General features: G+C 42.3%; 1 protein-coding gene across 3 annotated transcripts in view; it reads left to right on the top strand.

The window, feature by feature from the left end:
* arid5b (AT-rich interaction domain 5B) overlaps window positions 1-20755 on the top strand; it is a 125271-nt gene that overhangs the window by 61937 nt on the left and 42579 nt on the right. For all 3 annotated transcript variants that reach the window (XM_048608865.1, XM_048608866.1, XM_048608867.1), the window contains 2 exons: window positions 17980-18098; window positions 19208-19412. In XM_048608865.1, the coding sequence (XP_048464822.1) occupies window positions 17980-18098; window positions 19208-19412 (324 nt within the window). The remainder of the gene's footprint in view (window positions 1-17979; window positions 18099-19207; window positions 19413-20755) is intronic.

Raw genomic sequence — 20755 nt, 5'->3', positions numbered from 1 at the left:
TGTGTGTGTGTTGGGGGGTGAAGAGGGGGTGTGTTTGTGTGTGTGTTGGGGGGGTGAAGAGGGGGTGTGTTTGTGTGTGTGTTGAGGGGGTGAAGAAGGTGTGTGTGTGTTGGGTGCGTTGAAGAGTGTGTGTGTGTGTGTGTGTGTGTGTGTGTGTTGGTGGAGAGATGTAGTGAGGTGCGGAGAGAGTGTGTGTGTTGGGGACGGTTGAAGAGGGAGTGTGTGTGTGTGTTGGTGGGGGAGATGTAGTGGGGTGCGGAGAGAGAGAGTGTGTGTTGGGTGCCTGAAGAGCGCGTGTGTGTGTGTGTGTGTGTGTGTTGGGTGCCTGAAGAGCGCGCGCGTGTGTGTGTGTGTGTGTGTGTGTGTGCTTGTGTGCGCCTCTTAGACAGGGCTGGAACCAGTTGACCCTCAGTGTCCACCTTGGAGAGCCTGCCATGTGGCTAGAAACTTTTAATGAACCAGAACGGTGCAAGTAAGAACCTGCTTTTATGTAGCACGTTTTACGGCTACAGGATGTTCCAGACGCTTTATAGCCAATGAAGCAGTTTTGAAGTGAAGTCATTGTTGTAATGTGAGAAATGTGACAACTAATTTGACTGCAGCAAGTGCTCTCAAAACGTGATTAAATAACGACCAGATAATCTGTTTGTGATCTTGGTTGAGCAATGAATATTGGTCAGGACCACCACCACCATTCCTTTCGGACATGTTGCCATGGAATCTTTTACATGTACCTGAGAAGGCAGACAGTTTAACATCTTAACTGAAAGACAGAACATCATACAGAACAGCATATTGCACATGGGTTATTCAATGAGATTATGATTCTGGAGTTATTCTCCACAGTTTTCTGACTTTAAGCTGCCAACTGAGCCCCATATAACAATGGGCCTTGGAAATACCATAAAGCAGTCATAGCATTGTACGAATGACAACATTTGCAATCTGGGACCTGTCTGGAGCAAAATGAAATGGTTAAGATTATGCGTTTGACAGGTGTGCAGTAGGAAACAATTTTATATTGTCAGTTTGCTGAAACTTTCACATCTAATATCCACATTAAGTGGAGGTGCAGCCACTTCTGCTGTATTTCTGACAAATGGATGTAAGTTTTGAAACATATTCTTCTTATAGACAATGAGAGTGCAGCAGGAATTTAATGCCCAGCTGAAACGTAACTTTTAATGGGAGCTTGGAGCCTGTAAGGCTTGAGGGAGCAAGTGTCACTTGCAATAAACATTCTGTTTAAGCTTTATTTTTAAAGTTGAGTCCAGCCTGTACAGGATTCTTCACCTCTTGTGATTAATGCTGTGTCTGTAACCAGCAGGACCCTGACAAAAGGCAATATAAATGGAGAGAACTGCTTGCTTCCCTGATGGAGATTATACCTGACTTTCCCTAGAAGCCTTGAGTTTCAAATCCTGGTTACATGCTTTGGCCGGCTAGGAATTCAGCGAAATATTTCATGCTGTGAATTAATTAAGAAAGTTTTTAGAATGTGAAGTATTTTCTTTTTTAGGTTCCACGTTTTGTAACTGTGCTTCTGATGCATGTCTCTTAGTACATACACCACCTTGTGTTAGTCCCATCCCTCCCCCATCCTCCCGAGATCACTTCTAGGTATCTCTTACCATTTAATCACACGGGACCAAAAATAACATCTGAATCATATGTAACTGGTGCCCTGCTTTTTGTTGTTGTTGTTGTTGTTGGGAAGGAACCAAAAGTGAACTTGAGGCGATGTAATTAGTGGCATTTATTCAAAAGAGGGCACTGTATCTGATGTGGGAACTGAGATCATTTGTTGAGGATAGGCAAAACTTTCTTATTCAACGATAAAAAGCACGTGATTTCTTCCAGATTTGGGGGACTGGGGGTGGGGCGGGCTGCATGGAAGAAGCAAATTATTTAAATAAAAAATCAATTCAGCTCTTTTTGTAAAATATTGTGCTGTGTTTGCTGATTATACATATCATCAGTGCGACTCCTTTTCAGTTCAACTGAACAAAAAATTAACCACTTCTAAATATTTTGAGCCCAAACTGTCATTATGGACTATTTGAGAGAGGTCTTAGTGAATATTTTGCAATTTTCAAACAAATGCATGCTGTGCTATTTTATACTTTTCTTTCAATGATTTATCAAAGACAAATAGATAAGATTATTCTTCAACCTGGATAGCAGATACTGTGCCCAGGCTTAGATAAAACTGAAACTAAGTACTCCAGTCTTGGCATGCTGTAAGGGCTGCTCCTCTAACTTGTTTTATAGAGAAGACAAGAACAGAAGGAGGGGCTACACAAACCTGCATTGCATTTTTTTTGCTATATAAGTAATGTTTGAATTGCATCTAATTATAGTCCCGCTACAAAGTTGTACAGACTTGAAGGAAGGCTTACACTCCAAAGATATTTAGTCTTTGCAGCATCAAGTTAAATTCGGGATTCTAGCCAAGTAAAATACATTACAAAGGGTTCTGTGTGTTTTTGAAGCAATTCCATAATTACTTAGAAAATGAGTATTCTGCTTTTTCTAATTACACATCTAGTTGGGGATTTTTTTTCTGTTCCTCTGTATATGATCTCATCTTTCAGTTTTAACAATGCTTGCTACATCTGTGTTCGTACAGCCAGCAATATTGGCATAATTACATCACCTTTTAATGCGCATTTGCTACATGACTACAACAGCACTGCCAGGTCTGGGTGAGTCAATAAAAAATTCGTTTGAGAGTTTGCATGTTACACCAAATAAACGCTCTGAATGTCACTTTTCTACCGCTCCAAGTGCACTTGGCTTTCTCTAATGTCCAGTTTGGTTTGTACAATATTATGAAATAACCGCATGAAATGAGTAAATGATTTTCCTCCTTGCTTCCCACAGATTTGTCTCGTCCTGATCAATGGCTGGAATCTGGTTTGTCAAGCTCTCTGCTGTTTGTTTTGGTCGAGACATGGTGGATTGGCACACCCTGGTGATGCCACTGAGTTTCTGGCAGGAGCGCAGTTTCCGATATGTGGAGGCGCCCAGAACCCTCCCTTGCCCACACCCGAATGTGGCGTGATGGGGGCCATGCACAGCTTTGTACTTATTCCTTTGGGACCATTGGGATTCTACACGCTTGAAACCTTCAGGGCCCATCTTTAAATTACTTCTGTTAATATCAGGCCTACTATTTCAGTAGGTCACTCCTGGTTGGGCTAGCATTGCCTGTCTAAATGATGGCACACCATGGATAGTAGTCTCTGATGCCATCACAACTGAAGCAGAGGTGGAGTGCCCATGCAAGATGCCCTCTGCTGACCTTTGCATTCCAGTCAATGCCACTGTCTGAGTCTTCAGGAATTGGAGGTAAATATCCCAGGCACTACTATAAAGAACCACACTCAAGTAGGGAATTCTCCCAGTGACTATTAAATGGTGAATCAGTTTGGTTTTATTACCTTCTTGTTCCAATTTGAGAAGCTCTAGTCCAGGCCGCTTGAAATGACGTGTTTCCTCGTGGAGCAGGCGCAAAGGTACAAATGACCTACTCCTACCTTCTGAATCCTATGTTCCTGAGTTATTCCAGGTCTCCGTGACTGGTGCTGAGAGTCAGTGAGATTTGAGTTGCTCATACCTTTTTAAAACTATTATGTCGTAGAAGGTCAGCTGCCTATATATACTCATCTAAATGTGAGTGTTGGGACATCAGGTACTTGGCGTTCACATGGGTAGTGGTTTCACAGTTACTGGGTTAATAATCCAGCTGCTCACACCAGCAGTTCAGGGAATGTGAAACCACTGAGACCATATTGATTGTGAAGTTGTCATTACGATCGGACCAGCTCGGTAATGACCTGTAGGAGGCAGAGTTTGACGATCTGGCTGTAGCTTCACGCTGACGTGCTTCGCTCTTAACTATCCACTAAAGGTGGCCTAGAAACCGCTTGCACACCACCTTGTCTGTGCACCTGGGGTTGGGAAAACGTGCTAGCCCCACAGTTCACGAAGGAATAAAGAGAAATAAATCCATTTGTAAAATTGGTTGGTGCTCATTGATGCCACAATTGATCTATGTGCAGTCTGACATTAGAAAATTAATTGGAAGGAAGGAAAATTTAAACTTGTGATTGGACACAAATCCAAGTTTAGAAATTTTACATTTAGTGGAGTCACTGGGACTTAAATTTCAAATTTAGGTTTAAGACTGATGTAATTAAATAATGTTCTGTCTTACCATTTGTATTTCATGGCATCTGGCCTTCAGCTGCAAGGTTTAAAGTATATTGCAATAAAATGAGTTGTTCTGACCTCATGCAGGGTCAGTGAAAAAATCCTCCTTTTCACATTTTTTTTCTTCGAGATAGCTCAGCAGCCGAATTCCTGAAGTGTAACCTGAAACCTATTTGAAAAGATATTAATCACGGCATCTGGTATTTTACTTTCTGCGAGTTACAACTGAAGTTTTTGCAAGCAAATGTTAGCTCAAGTGTTATATACTTAACTGAATCAACAGTGTGATTGGCCTGCCCACTCCAATCACACACAAGCCAAAAAGGGGAAACAATAGACATGGAACCACTGGATGCAAGACTGTGTTCATGTCAGCTCATTAGTGACCATACAAGATGTCTTAGACATTCCTATAGTCCTGAAATCATTTCTTTGTGACACAAGCATGCTTAATAATCATTTCTTTGTGAGATTCCAACTGTGACATAACATCTGTAAAATATGTTGTCGAAACAGAGGGAAATCATTTAAAGTCCTGAAACATTTAGCGAAGTTTCATTGGCATTTCTCAAATTGCTTTGCAGATGTTTGTAATCGGTGTTTAACCCAGCTAGTGAATAGACTGTATTTGGCTCCATCAAGCATCTATTACAATGAGCAGATTGTAGCTGTAATAGATGTTGAACCTGGCCAATTTGCAGAATATCCTTCGTAATAGGTGTTCGGCCAAACCAGTGAACAGAATGGCTTTGGCCAGGTAACGAAAGCTGATGGATTCTTTTTTAAAAAATGCCTTTTTGCAGATGATTAAATTTTGATGAGGCTCCTTTTCTTAACTCAAACCAATTGTAATTCCGAATGCATCGGAAATTAATGCATTTTATAAAAAGAGAACTTTATCTTTTGATTCAACAAGGCAGAATGCTTGACTCTCTGCAGTGGCTGGAATAGAATTCAATTCGATAGCATGCAATTTCCCAAACCCTGTTGACATGAGTAAATTTTGACTAACTTCTGACTCGTTTGTGGCGTGAAAGTTGTAGCTTTGTTTCGTTTTTTTCTGCGAGTCTGGTCAGAAACACCTCGTGTCCATTTGTAGAAGTAGCAAGCATCAGTTTACTGGAAAGTACACCACTGAGTGACATCAGGGGCAGATCACCCACAGTGTGCTGATGTCAGGAGATAGTTTATTTTCCAGTAAGCTAATGTATATAAGTCATTTGTTGATTTTTCTACTGCACTCTCCATTGACCTCGATCGTTGCCAACAATTTTTCTTCAGAGAATGAAGTGGAATAATTTGGTCTTATTTTCATTTTAAAACAAAAGGTGTGGTGTAACTTTGAATGCAATTGTAAGGTTCCCCTTCTTTGATTGTACATTTTCGTTGACTAGTTGAGTCCTGAAAGTTTCCAACCTGTTAAAGTTTCTCAGTGGTCAGTGTTCTGTGTAATGCGGTGTAACATATTACTAAAGTATTATCTTTCTTTTTTTTTTAATGTATCGATCTGCTATGACTTGCCGGGCTTTGATGTGTCCAATCTGTAACCTGCAATGGGATTAGAAATGTTTCGAGTGGAGGGAAGGTAGGGAGTGAGATTGTTTCTGCATCTGGAGAAAACTGAATACAGTTTTGCTTTTATTTTGTTGAAAAGTGTAAGAATTAGCAAGAAACAGTTATGCTACTCATGTTCAACAAGGCTGTTCATTAATCTTGCCTCGCCCCAAAATGATTTTGGCATTTTCATTATTTCAATGGGACTTGTGGCTATTTTGCTTCTGCTGATTTACTTGGGTAAAGGTCAAGAGGTTTCAGGGGTCAACAGAAGGGGCATTGCTCTTGATACAGTAATTGAGGAAAAAACCTTGGCCTTAGAACTATAATTGAGTGAAGCCATAGCCGCAGTGTTTGTTAAAACAGTATTTGAAAAGAGGCTGTAAGAACTGTTAAAGATTAGTCATGTTTTCTTTACTAAATCTGTTCCTAAATTGGAGTCTGGAAAGCGACTGAACTTTGTTCCAAGTGATACAGCTTTGTTATGTGAAATTGATAATATTTATTAATCAGTTACTAAGGAAATGGTCTTTTTCTGTTGACGGTTTGGAACAGACACTTGGCTCTGCACTTTGCTCCCAATGTTAGGCAGACTTTCTTCACCTTAGCCTTTTTACCGAGAATCTAACTCTTGATTAATAGAGAAATCACCAATAATTTGTATTTTGGTGACATAGGATGGAAGGCTGACACTAGAGGGCAATTGAGAGCTTTGAACATGTTGAGCTAATTCGGATTTTTCCTTTTAACTGCGACTCCTCAGTATGTATTTGGACTGTTTTAGTGTTCATCATTTTTGGTCATGGATCTCATTCTTGTCTTTCCCCACTCATGTCACTATAACAAAGAGGCACCATTGTAAGGCCCTGAAATTTCTTTGCTGAGAGGGTGTGTAGTTAGCCAGTTAGGACAGAAAAGAAGAGAAATTCATTCATTTCAAGCTTGTGGACATTTAGAATTTGAAGAGTGCTCAACTGTCGAACATGTTTGAAGCTGAGATCATTGGTTTATTGGGAAGTATGCAATTTGAGGAAAGTATATTTGCTGTAGCCAAGATCATAAACTATGGAAGAGGGTGATGGGTGCAACAAGCTTTTCCCCCTATTGTAATCTGTATGTCCTTCCAGGGCAAGTAAGTTCTGTAAAGTATAGGGGCTTAGGTGGGGGAGCTGGAGAATGGTGAGAGATGCACAGGGGATATGGGAATGGGAGATGGGGATGGAGTAAGAAGGAAGGTTGGAATGGGGTGTTGAATGGGGATATTAGGAAAAGAATAGGTTGAGTTATGGCATGACCTGGATGGGAATTTAACAAAATAAAATTGCGATAAACATACTAACTTAGTTTAAAGAAAACTTGGATTCATGTCACACCTTTCACATGCTCAGGAAATCCAAAAGTGCTTTGGATCAAATGAAATACTTGAAAGGGTACAGTCTATTGCACTAAAGGAAAGGCAGCAGTCAGTTTGGGTACAGTCAACTCTCTCAACCAGTAGTGAAATAATTTAACTAGATTAACTCTTCTAATGATGTTGCTTGCAGGTTAAATGCTGCCTGGATTTTGTGGGGTGGTGGGGGGTGGCGGGAGGTGGTGAATCTCTACTGCTATTCCTTCGAGTAGTGCTTTCGGACCTGCTTTCCCCCAGAGAGCAGGTAGGTGTCTTGGTTTAATCAGGTCTTGTCCAAATCTTTGACAGTGCATCACTCCCTCAATACTGGCATTGCATTGATCATCTGAATTCTTTTGAAACTCTGAAGCCAAAAATATAACTCTGTGTGTCTCTCTCTCTCTTTCTCTCTGCCTCTCTCCACCTCCACGCCCGCCCCACCCCCCCCAAACTGGACCTCTTTATGTTATAAAAGGATTTCAACAAGAAATTAAACTATAAATGCTTCGTGAAGGCCATATGACAACATCTGGTTACTTAATTGTGTTGGATGCTGCGGTATGAGGAATATTTGATATAAAATGGATCTTCTGACTGAATCACAGCAGCTTAGTCATAATACAGGCTGATATTTTAATATTGGAGCCTCATGTGGCCAATTATGATCTAATGGATGAGAAATGGAGTCTAGGAAATCTTTGCTTCCAAAATTAACTCCAGATTTGTGGTACATAACAACTTATCTCCAGCCAATATCATTAAACTTTAAATTAAAGTAATTATTTGACATTAGATTACATACGATAGGAACCAGTCACGACCTCAACTTGGAGGCCAGTGTTCAGCATTCATTTTCTTCCTAAAGCATTGCCAGTGCTTCCAGGATTGTTCTGGAGTTTCCTGGGATTGAACTATAATCTCCAGGGATGCAGCTGAAAGCAAGTCAAGGGAAAAAAAAATGAAAGCATTAAAAACAATTGTTTAAGACATTTTCTTTGAACACTTTTTCGCTTCTTAACAAAGACCCAATTCCCAAGCTGAGGCCAAATCAGTGTTTTACAAGGATTCGTTGTAACCCCCTTGCTTTTGTGCTCTGTCTGTATTTGTAAAACTCAAGATTACCAGTGTTACAAGCTTTTTAACCACTTCCTCAATCTGTTTAGCCATCTCCTACGATTTGTAATCACAAACCCTGGGTCTCTCGGTTCCTGCACCTGCTTTAAAATAATAGCCTTTAGTTTCTATTGCCTTTCCTTGTTCTTCCACCGAAAATGAATCACTTCACAGTTCTCTACATTAAATTTCTTCTGCCATGTATCTGCTGATACCACCAGCCAATCTGTGTCCTCTTGAAGTGTCTCACTGTCCTCCCAAGCTTTGTGTCATCTGCCTCTATTTTAAACTGACGTCTTGTGCATCCAAGTCTAGGCTGGTGATAAATATAAACACTGGGGCCGAATGCTGATCCCTGGGGAATCCACCTGTATGTCTTCCCCCTGCAACACCTTCCCCTCACTCAGCTGATTCTGTAACCATGTGACAACTTTTCCTTTTATTTGAAGGCCAAATATTGGAGTTGGAGGGGCAAAGAGCATGTGGCTGGATTGGGTAGGAGGTAGATGGTAGTTGGACAAGCCTGTCTTTCTACCTCCATTTGATGATGGGGTATCCGTGAGTTTTGTTTTTAAACAGCCATCTATTTGTTAAACTTCGCTTTAACCCAGCACAACCAAGCGTTTGGTTTGTGCGACCTCATCTTGCACCTAATTGGTGTTGCATTTTCCTAGACTTAAATCTTTCACCCATTGGGCAAACTCCAGAATCCCACGCCTAAAGGATGCCTGATTTTCTTACTAAGGATGGAACTGCAGAAGTGTAACTCCACCACCCACTCGTCAGTATGGAGAGATTAAGATGGCTTTCAAAGATCTCTCAACCACTTATATAGATCTTTTTTTAAAATCTTTATCTTTGTGGTTATTAACAATCAGTTGTAGGTTCGAGGCTATGGGATAGTGTTCTGTACTAGAACAGAATCTAAATTCTACACATGTTTTAGATTCCTTTTGAAGTGATGTTTTGAATACACTCCTGTGGAATGCTATGAGATTTTTATCCATGACAAAGTTTATAGAACGTAAATTCCACTACTTAAATGTGGTTGCAGGTATATCTTTATGTCTCATACAAATAAAATAGGTTTTAAATGTGTGTAATTCTGTCATTGTTTTGGTGACGTGCAGAGCCTAGGGCAGTGCATTGGCCATCATCTGACTACGTTTGATCCAAAAGGAAGCGAAAGCCTCCTGACCACCTTAGCTTTGGACCAGGAGATCAAAGCATTTATTGTCAGACCTGTTATTATTAGAATTATACAGCCCATTAACACTGGCATTGGTAATGCCTGTTCATAATCAAATGCGGAGTACTTGTTGACACCTCCTAGGACAGGGTTATGGGAGGGAAAAACCCCCCGTAAGTTACTGATAACACAGGGTGGAGCTGGAGGAGCGCAGAAAATTTTCTGAAGAAGGGTCCTAACCTGAAACGTCAACTTTCCTGCTCCTCTGATCCTGCCTGGCCTGCTGTGTCCCTCCAGCTCTACACTGTGTTATCTCTGACTCCAACATCAGCAGTTCTTACTACCCGTTAAGTTATTGCTCTGCCCTACTACCAGAGATTTAAGTGGTTGTTTTTATCAGGTTAAGTATTGACCATTGGAATACTTTTGACCCAAGTACAGGAATCCCACCAGAGAGCTGCCTTGGAGGTTTGCTACAATTCAAGTAAGTTGGTGTGCCCTGGCACTCAGAGTGGCAGCAAAACGCGGGGGTGGAGGGCATTTAAAACCAAATTTTGAAAATCGCAGAAAAAAGGCGCCCGATGATTCAGAAGTGCTCCTGGGGTTGTCAAGTCTCAACATTTCTAGTGTGTCTCCCCCGCCCCACCAACTCCAATTACTTAAATACTGCATATTTGTGCTGTCTTTAAAGTCAATAACACATAATTAATTCTTTTGCTCTATTGCATTTAATGAGCACTTGACCCACTTACAGAACACAAAAGCAGCCTCATGTTGATGTGCGCAGCACAAAATGTATGCTTTAAATTGTGAATGCTGTGGTTACTGAGGTGTTTTATTCGCTTAGACAAATAAGGTACACAATTTGAGCTAAAATTAGAAATGTCATAATTATTGTGCGCAGTAACTTCATCCAGTTGTGAGAATTGGGGAAATATTTAGTTGGACTGCCTTTTGGTGAAGATGCTTCTAATCATCAAACAGTTTTTAATTTTAAAATATTGCCAGAAATTTGGTTCAGGAAGCCGTAAACACACTTAGTGGCAGATTGTCACCAGTCTTCATTTAATAAGGAAAGGTTTCCTCAGAAGATGCAATAATCTAAGCATACAGTATTTATATACAATAACGTTTGGAAATGTGGAAGTGATATTAAAAGAAGACAGTGAATTTTCTGCAGCATTTTTGCACTTGCCTTGATTGTGCAGTCCAGTATTGAATCATTAATAATTTCTTTTCAGGTGAGACCAAATATGCAAAGAAAACCACCAACTTAACTTTCAATTAGATGCCAGCCAGTGTGGGGATGCTGTACACTTTTCCACAGTTGGGTGACTTGAGTATTGAATTCTCTTATCGTCAGGTCCATTAGTAAGATTTGCAATCAGACTCTGATGTTTTATTGTCCCTGTCTCCTTTTTATTTGTACTGAAATCTTATTGAATGGCGGAGCCATCCCAAGGGCTGAATGATCCACTCCCTCTCTCAATTTTTATGTTAGAAACTGAATGGTCTATTATGAAGCCCAAAAGGAAATGGCTTGCATTTATGGAACAACTCAGGTCAGTAAAGTACATGAAGTATTTTTAAAGTGTAATCATTGTTATGAAGCAGGGCAAAGTGGCAGGAAGATCCCACAAACGGCATTATGACAGTCTACCTCATGATGTTGGTTGGAGTATAAAAATTGGAAGGACAGCAGGTAGAAAGCTCTTGTTTTAACATCTACTAAAGTGGGGTCCTTAGTATCATATAAAAATTGGAAGACTGCATCCTTCACCATACTACTCCTCAGGAGTCTAGTGATGTCTTTAATCTAAATGATGTGCTCCAGTTTGTGGATTAGACCTTCCTTCCAGCTTGGAGGGGAGAGTGCTACCACTGAGCCAGACTGATTCTTAAATTGTAAGGATGGTTCAGTCTGATTAAAATTAATGATTGACCTGAATGATATGATACATAAAGGGAAACTCAATTAAAGTTGCAAACCTTTAGTTCACCCTCATTAGAGAAGCTAACTTCAAATTATCAAGGATTGTGTTTAGCTTACTTAAATTGAAAATTCAAAAGAGAAGTTAGACTCCTCATTTTGCACCACAACTGCCACTTTGCGACATTATGGTACGCAGTGTAATTGCACCAGACTCAATCTTCACGCTAGCTGCACAAATAAGTGGTTTCACTAATATGGTCAAAAAAAATAGGCAGTTTCTTCTCTGTCAGAGTCCAGAGAGTGAGGTTTATCTGTGGACAAACTTTAACAAGACTAATAGTAGCAAAATACTGTTGTATTGGAAATCTGGAGCAAACACAGAATGCTGGAGAAACTCAGCAGGTCTGGCAGCATCTGTGGAGAGAGAAACAAATTATGTTTCAAGCTCAATTCTTAAGAAGAGTCATGTTTCTCTTTTCACAAATACTGCCAGACTGGCTGAGTTTCTCCAGCATCCTGTGTTTTGCTTTCGATGACAGGAGAATTTGACAAGGCTGCTTTTTAAAATAAGGAGTTCAGGTAAAAAGTGCAAAAACAAGGAAGTTATGACATAACTGTAGAAATTGCTGGTTAGCCTGAGCTAGAATTTTGGGCAGCACATTTCTGTAATGATACTGAGGCCTTGGTGAAGGAACAAGGAAAGTTTTACTAGAATGGTACCAGAAGTGAGGACTTCAGATATTTGGAGAGACTGAAGAATCTGGGATTGTTCTATTCCGGGTAGGGAAAAATGTGGAGCAATTTAGTAAGTGCATTCCAAATTACACAGTACTGTAAATAAAGAGAACGCTGTTTCCACTGCAGGTAGGTCACTAACCAGATGAGAGGGTTTCACTTGAGATGAGAATGTCTAAACAGCAGGTGAGGAGAAATAATGCAGAGTTGTTTTGATCTGGAATGTGATACCCAGAAGAATGGTTAAAAAGCTAGGTTCATTAACAACATCCAAAAGACAATGGAGTAAACACTATGGGACTCTGGATAAGTAGCAGATGGAGAACTCCAGCCTACTGATTAAGTATTGGCTAGCTCAGGTACAGTGGGCTGAATGGCTTCTTTCTGTTCTGAATCATTCTATGAATGAAAACATCATTGCTTGGGAAAGACAGGGATATCAGCTGCCTCCTTAATGTGTACTGAAGCTAACTAGCTTAGAATTAAAAGAGTTATTCATAAAATAGTATTGATAAAACATGGTAACCATAAGAAATGGTAAATTGGGGTGGTATTTCAGGACTTCTATGTCTCCTGAATATCTAGCATCCTTACTTCAATTGATGAGACAGGATGTCCAATTCCAGAAGGGAGATGGATGCCAACTGACCGAACTGCTTATACTTTGTGCGTTTTGGTCTGTGAACAGAATTGTAGGAGGAATATAATAACTGCAGTAATGGGATCATGTTGCAGTGATACTAAATTGGATTTTCTTTTGCAGTAATTAAGAGGTTGTTTTGTTCAGAATCTGGCACAGCATATGAAACCTAATAGTTAAGAGTGTATTTCTGTCAGCCTGCAAGGTAGTCCTTTGTTGAGTTTGCTGCGGCACTTGACGTACATGCCCTGTTATTTAAACAGGTTTTAATGTACATCAATAGCATCAAAAGGGATGTTGTGAATTAGTCTAATGACTTTCTTATGATCTAATTTTCTGGATTAATGCTGCCTTTTATAGGCAGAAACTTAAAGGGCGCTTTACAATTTTGTGTGTGTGTGCGCGCACTGTCTCAGCTGACATCTAAATAACACGGGGCATAATCCGCCAGAGTTTGGAAATGCAGATTTGAAGGCGCTGTGCAGTAAGGAAGGGATGGCGTCAGCGGTTTGCATGACAGAGCGCGGAGCTTGTCTGGTGGACTTTTTTTTAAAAAAAAATTAGAAGCTGGAATTTTACACTGGAGCTGCGAAAGCAGAGCATTAACAGAGGGAAGTTGTTGAGCACGGCTTCCACCCTTGGCCAAGTTAGCAGCTCTGCCAGTGCCCTCTCAAAGAGTTAATTGCACAGCGGCGATCTTAATGAGTTCATTGATGGAAAAGCGGTAGTCACCACCAATTTACGAAGTGGATCTTGGAAGGGCTGCAATCGCGTTTAGTAATTTCCTGAAAACCAACAGGATACCCTAATCCTGTTTGCTGCTAATGTTGCTAGCGGCTAGCAACAATATGTCACTTTACAGGAGCAAGTCGCCTGGAAAGTGTCTGCAAACTTTTTTTTTCTCTCTCCTAACGCACCGCGCTTCATGTGTAAATGTTGGGGCCAGTGATTGTACGAGCACTAAGATATACAGGAGAGCAGGTTCAACCACACACACACACACACAAAAAAACCCCCCCGAAATATCGAGAGTGCCATAAATCTGGAATGGCAGCAGTGCCAGCTTGTAGGAGCTGGGCACTGGGGCTGTGCAGAGAGAGATGTAGCCGGGGAAATGATTGCTCCGCTGGAAGAGGTGGGGACCAGATGACAGCAAATGGACTGTCAGCAGCTAAAGCTCGCTCGGGTTTTTTTTTTGCTGTCTCCATTCCAGGCAGTCCATCCCCCTTTTCTCTCTCTCTATCTGCCCCCCCCCCCCACCCCCGGGTTGTTTTTGTTTGCTCGCTGCTTCCAGCTGCTGTTCCAATGAGTAATCGATGTGTTTGAGCAGCCCGGGCGGTAAGAAAGCGCTTGATCGGGCAACTGCGTGAAGTGTGTATCGGGCACTGGGCTCACGGGATGGTGTCCCCTACCACAGTCTGCTGAGCCTCTCGGCTCCATTCAAACACTATGGGTAAACCGGGGTTTGTGTTCTCTCTGTCTCTGCTTGTGCCGTGCCTCCTCTTGTATTTCTTCGGCTGAGTTTGTTAGCCACCCTGACAGTGCGGTGTTAAATGTTCTTTTGTGTGGTGTGACCGTATTAACGTGACTCACGGCGGACGTGGTTTTTAGTCAAAGGGCTAAGGTGGGACAGATTTTTAGTTGCTTGAAATGGTCTAAATTAGGAAATAGCCACTGCACAATTCCGGGTCCAGTGTGAAGCTGTCAATGTTTTATATTGCATAAGTTCCGTGTGATTTGTTTTTGTCAGTCTGAGCATGTGTGTATGCCTGTCAGTCTGTGTACCTGTGTCTCTGTGTGTGTCTGTCTCTCTCTGCATGGCTGTGTGCGCGCATGCACGTCTCCACGTGTGTGCATGTATATCCATGTATGTGCACATACCTCTACCTGTGTGTCTAGGTGTAGGTGCGCCTGTTTTAGTCTGTCTGCATACGTACGCTTGTAAGTGTGTGTGTCTGCACGCGTGCCTGCATCTGCATGTGCACCTGTATGTGTGTGCGTGTGTGCATGGATGAGCACAGACGCGCGCACGCGCCTGTGTCTGTGTGGATGGAGGGGCTGCGTGTGGACAAACGCAGATGCAGGCACGCACGCGTCTGTGTGGATGGAGGGGCCGCATGTGGATAAGCACAGATAGAGGCACACGCACGCCTGTGTGTACATGTACGCGTATCGTTCTGTAGGTCAGTCTGTGTGTGTGTGTCTGTGCATGTCTCTGTCCATGTGCACCTCTTAGTCTGTGTCTGCGTCTCTCTGTCAGTGTGTTCACGTGTGTCAGTTTGTGTGCTCTTGTGTGCACTTGGATCTGTTGTTCTGCACATGTTTGTGTGGCCCTCCGTCAGTGTGTGTGTGTCTTTGTCAGTCTTCATGTGTTTATGTCCCCCAATGTCCCTTTTCTGTCAGTCTGTGTGTGTGCATGTGTATATTGGTCAGTCGGCACATGCATGTGTGATGTGTGTCTCCCAGTCAGTCTGTGTGTGCGTTCCCATGTCTTTAGTGGGCACGTATTCATTGGTCTGTCTGCCCAGCTGTGTGCCATCCTGGTGCTCGCTTGCTGCTTGTCTTGTGGTGTATGTGACGCACAATGTGCCCGCTCATACTATGCTAACACCCTCCTCTCTGCCTGTCTGTGTGTGCACCCAACACTCTGTCTCTGCCCATCTGCATGTGCCCATTTGTGCATATGCCCTGCACATGCTCACTTTGCATGTGTGCCTGACACACTCTGTGTCCATCTGATCGCTCCTGCTGTGTGTGTGTAAGTTTGTCTCTGTGCGTGGGAGGTTGGAGTGATGACTTCACTTTTACTGTAATCTGACAGGATGCCATCACACTGCAACAATGCTATAGAAGAATTCTAAATCCAGGCCATTTTTGGGCATACTTAGCTGAAGTGCAGTTTGTCTAATATTTCAGAATCAACTCAAATTGGATAATTTCCTCTGTCACTGCTGTTCATATTTGTTAAGCATGTTTCAAACAATTAGTATGATGCAACGAGGAACCTTTTCTGAAATTAACAGGATAAAGTTTCTAAGGCCCTCTTTTACACAACAAAACCTAATTGACTAAAGATTAATGTGTCACTTGTATGTTTTGGCTCCACTCTCAAATACAAATAATAAACACTGTGTAAGGTATCGCAGGGCATTCTTGTAGATGATAAATACTCCAAAGCACTGAATAAAGCTATCTTTACAGTCTTACACAATATTTGTTTGTTTTGTTCTTAATGGAAGTGTACGTACAAACTAAGTGATACTTTTAAAAATGCCAACACACCGCATTATGATTGGATTTTGCATTTCATCAGCAACTCTGTTGTTTTGGAGACAGCTTACCAAATCCCAGTGCTCATTACAGTTTACGTCTGAACCCTGTCATTATATCAGTCATCGGCTACTGAACAAATATACAGTAATTAAATGGGAATTGTTGCTTATTTCATGTAGCTTTTGATGTCTTGACTGCTCTTTATAGTACAATATGAAAGAAAGTACGAACTTAGCTTTTGAGTTGTCAAACACTGTGCTTAATGGTTGCTAATCTCTCTGATCTTTTGTAACCGGTTCCAAGCACTTCAGCAAAGTGAATTCTCAAATAGTCATGTTCCAAGCAGTTCCTACTTAACGTCAGAATATTCCATAGCAGTGCAGAGAGTGCTTGAATTCCTCTCATTGTGGAATTGGTGCGTGACTGATGTGAGTTGTGTTCCCTGGAGCATTGCTGGCTTGGTATGAACATGTCTGTTGATTGCAATGAAAATGACATGGAGCAGAGTGAGATTTATGGTGCTTTGGGATCCTCAAGGCCACGATACGTTAAATAGCGATGTGGCGGTGGTGGTACTGAGTTATGCCCGTCAGTGTCAAATGATGAAATGGGGTTCTAGACCCCTCATGTACCGATGATGAGTGGCTTAGCTTTTACTACCTGCTGTGGGTATGAGACCCCTGCCAGCATAGACCTACTGCTCTGAGTATTGTATTACAAATACCATTTTGTAAGCAGAGTAACATCCATGGTTTTTCTGGATTTTTCTGTCGGTGCGATCGCGCAATGGAGCAGTGGCAGAGGAGGTCACTGGAAGAGAGCGATGTTAGATGAAAATAGCAGTCATCGGTCTGAAGTGATTAGATCTAGCAAGGTTCACGGTAATGCAGCCCAGTCGCAGGAGATGCCTATAAAGCAGTGATTCTGTTACCTTTCTGCATGTCCTCTTTAACTCTCCATTACATGCCTCCCTCACTCTTTTTAACTCCATTGAAATCAACAAGTGGTGGACCTGATAGCACCACCTTTTGTGTTCAGTCAAAAATACATCAGCTTTATTGAGGGCAAGCTGTTGTGATTGGTACAGGTTAGTGCCCTGTCAGAGTACCGCGGTGGGCTGACGGGGGTGGCACCAAGTAAAGGTTTGGTTTGCAGTCAGCTACGTTTTACTGCCACTTAGTTCATCTGTGTCCACTCCACGTTCAGTATTGTAAATTGTATCCAACCTGTAAACAGGGGATAAGCTGTTTCAAAGTTGTCCTGCCACATATCTGCTCATTCAGGATCCGTGCACTTTTTGATCTTTTTAGGGTCAAGGATGAGCAATGGGCCCAGCCCACAGTGAGGTAAAAGTGACTGAAGAGCACATAGTGGGCAGTGTCTCGGTGCCACTTGAAGCTCACCAGAGACAGGGCTGCGGCTATACAAAGGAAACCAGTTGTTGCTGCACTGTTTTTTATTGGTGCACCTGGGAAGGGCTGCGAAAAAATTTGGAAGCGAAACAAAATGTCGTTGCTGTGAAAACTTTCCCTTTTTTTGTGCAATTGCAGCTGAAGAAACTGTGCTTAGTTAAATATTTTGCAGTGAAGTTATTTATAGCAGTGAAACAGTGCAACTACACAGAATGTACATGCTCATCCTGTAATGTAAGAGCTGTTATTCATATTGGGCTGTCTGCATTCTCAATGGGATATTGGGGTGATGGCAACATTTTGCTGGGAATGGGCATCAGTGGAGCATTAAGGGCTCCTGTACCCTTTTAGTGGGAAGGTTTATTCAACAATGCTGCTATTTATACAAAATGCTTAATAATCATGTTGGTTAGAACGATGTGAGTGTCCCCTTAATAGCGGCACAGAATTGTACTTGCAATAAACATTCTCTGATGATCGTTGCTCTTTGAGTTCTTGAACTGTTCCCCGTTCTTTTATTTTCAGCACCAAATCTTAAAGGGCGCCCTCGGAAGAAGAAGCACCCCTCCCAGAAGCGAGACACCCAAGCTGTAAACGGTCAGAGAGATTCCAATGAGGATTCGGATGGAAAAGCCAGTGCCAAAGTATGGTCTAGTTTAGCTCTTTTCATGCCTGGTACCTTTTGGCAAGGCAGCCTTTTTTTAAAATTGATAGCTGCTTGCTTGCAAGATTAAAAGCAAAGTGTCAGCACAGCCCAGCAAGGAGCACTATTGCTGAAGTCAGGAGGGTGTGTATTCAAATCCCACTCCCGACAATTCGAGCACAGGATTCAAGCTGCTGCCGGGGCAGGAGGTGCTGTTCTTGGGTGGGGTCTGCCTCCCGAATACAACATAAAACCAAGCCCCCACATCCACCTGTTTCAGATGACTGGTGCTCATGTCCAACTCCAGTACGCATAAGGGCCGTAAGACCCTGGAGCAATCTAGCGATGATATATTGGAGCTGCTCCCCCCGGGCATAAATAGCACAGTGTGGGTGGAGTTAGTTGGATTTATAGATGAAATGAGATTGGATTAGATTGAGAGATGGAAATACTAGTGTTTCAGTGACCTAACAGTAACGTTGGAAGGTTGGGTATCTCAGGTTCCCATCTATACCAGTAGTTTTTAATTAACGTGCAGGTAGTAGAGGTCTAAGAGTCTGACAACTTTTCTTTGATCTTTCTTTCTCCTTGATGAGCCTTAAATTTGGCTGTAAATCCCAGCAGCAAAGGAGAAGTGTGAGTACATCAGCTCGGCTGGCATTGTCAAAGGGGTAGGTGAGGTGTTACAGTGAGACCCCATCAGATGGAAGGAAAGATTCCATGACCCCTATCTAGAAAAGGAAGCAGGTGTGTTCTTCCTGGTGTCCTGGCCAGTATTTATCCCCCAGTCCAATCACGTTTTGGGAAAAAAAAAAGCCTTGGATGATGTAGTCATTGTCATATTGCTGTTTGTGGGAGCTTGCTGTGCACAGATTGGCTGATGCCTTTCTGACAAAACACCAGTGACTTGTACCTCCAAAAGTATTTCATTGGCTGCAAAGTTCTTTGAATGTCTTGGATGTTGTGAAAGTCTCTAAATAGATGAAAGCCTGATCTTTCGTAACAGTTACTCGTATTGACCTTTTGAGGATATTAACATAAGGCTCTGTTTGGGTGTGAATTGTCAAGCTGCAGCATAGTTGTAAATTCTGTTCTTGTTTTCCATCTCAGGCAAAATGTGAGCCCAAAGCCACAATGGTGAAACCCAAGAATAACAGCAGCAATTGCAAAAATCTCTCGGCTGATGAAAAATCCAAAGCTGCGGCTGATGAAGAATGCAGAGCTGAGGAGCAAACATTCCTCGTCACTCTCTACAAATACATGAAGGAAAGAAATACACCAATAGAAAGGATACCATACCTTGGGTTTAAACAGAGTAAGTGCCACCTCTTGTCCTTTCATGGCATTTAAAAAGTTCCTTGGAAAATCTGTTCGCACCACTGAATGTGCTAGCCTACACATGCTAACCTGTACATACTATATGAAGGAATTCAAGAGGCTGGACTTCGTGGTGTTAGAAATCCCAGGTTAGCCAAGTGCTGGTGGGGTACGGTGGGAGCGTGGTGACCAGTAGCAGCTAATTTGATATCTATTGGTGGGGACTGCCGTCCCTGTTAAACAGGGAGTGGTAGTCACTGCTGGGACTGCACCTGGAGAATGAGGGAGTGTCAATGACTCAGTCAGCCATGTAGGAGTTGTAGACATTCATGCAGGCCCCAGGCTGGGTGATGGTGAAGGCAGGCAGTGCCATTGTTGGGTGGGGAGTGCCCATAGCTTCCAGGGAGTGCCTGCAAAAGAGGAACCCCCAACCCACCAAGCCAGTTGCTGTATCACGTGGTGGTGCCCCAGTGGCTGGTAAAGTGCCCGGGAGGTGCAAAAAAGGCCCTTGTTCAGCCACTTAGGAATTCTGGGAGGGACACCTTTCCTGCCATTGACAAAATGACAGGGAGGTTATAGACCACCTCACCAGCCTCACTCTCTGCCACCCTCCCCACTCCATCTTAAAAAAAAAGATGGGCTGGTACTGTCTAGCCCAGTGGATGAACTCTACCGTCTATAATACGTTTAAAGATCATGTTGTACTAGGAACTGGCTTTTGTCAGCCAGGATGACACTGAGTAAATGTTAGTGTGATGAGTTTGTCATCTGGGTTTGTGTTCTAGATTGAGCTGCGATATTGTTGCAGCCCAGGAGTCTCCCAGAGGCTTTCCCAGTAACGAATGATCGCTAAGATGCTATCTCCCAGTGAATGGTCTCAATTGTGTTTCTGTTAAGAGTGAAATGCCTGACTGTAAATCGCAGGCAGAGAGAAGTTTTTTGGGGGGCATTGAGATCCTTTCTGTCAGAACATGGAAAAGTTGGAAATATGTCCACGAATAAGGAGTGAGGATGTGATATAATGTGTTGACAGAATGGTTCACTGAGTTTAATTCTTGTCTGACAATTTCTATCTCCTCAGTAATGAGATAAAAATATCCTGAGCTAACTGCTGTTGTGTTTCTACAATGAGAAGTGTTGTTCGCTACTTGTTAAAATGTTATTGAAGGCAGCTCCTGTGAAGTAAATATAGAATTACACAGCCATTCCCAATGTGGGTCAGTGTAATGTGTGTGAACAGAATCAGCCCATCCGTCCCAGAGGTGTGAATGGCAGAGACTCTGTCTCATTATAGCCATGGCTAACCCCTTTAAATGGAGAAGGCAGGTGAGGAGAGCTTAG

Source organism: Rhincodon typus, chromosome 20, assembly GCF_021869965.1.
Source record: "Rhincodon typus isolate 14 chromosome 20, sRhiTyp1.1, whole genome shotgun sequence".
Taxonomy (NCBI): Eukaryota; Metazoa; Chordata; class Chondrichthyes; order Orectolobiformes; family Rhincodontidae; genus Rhincodon; species Rhincodon typus.
This window is presented reverse-complemented; position numbering and strand designations above follow the sequence as displayed.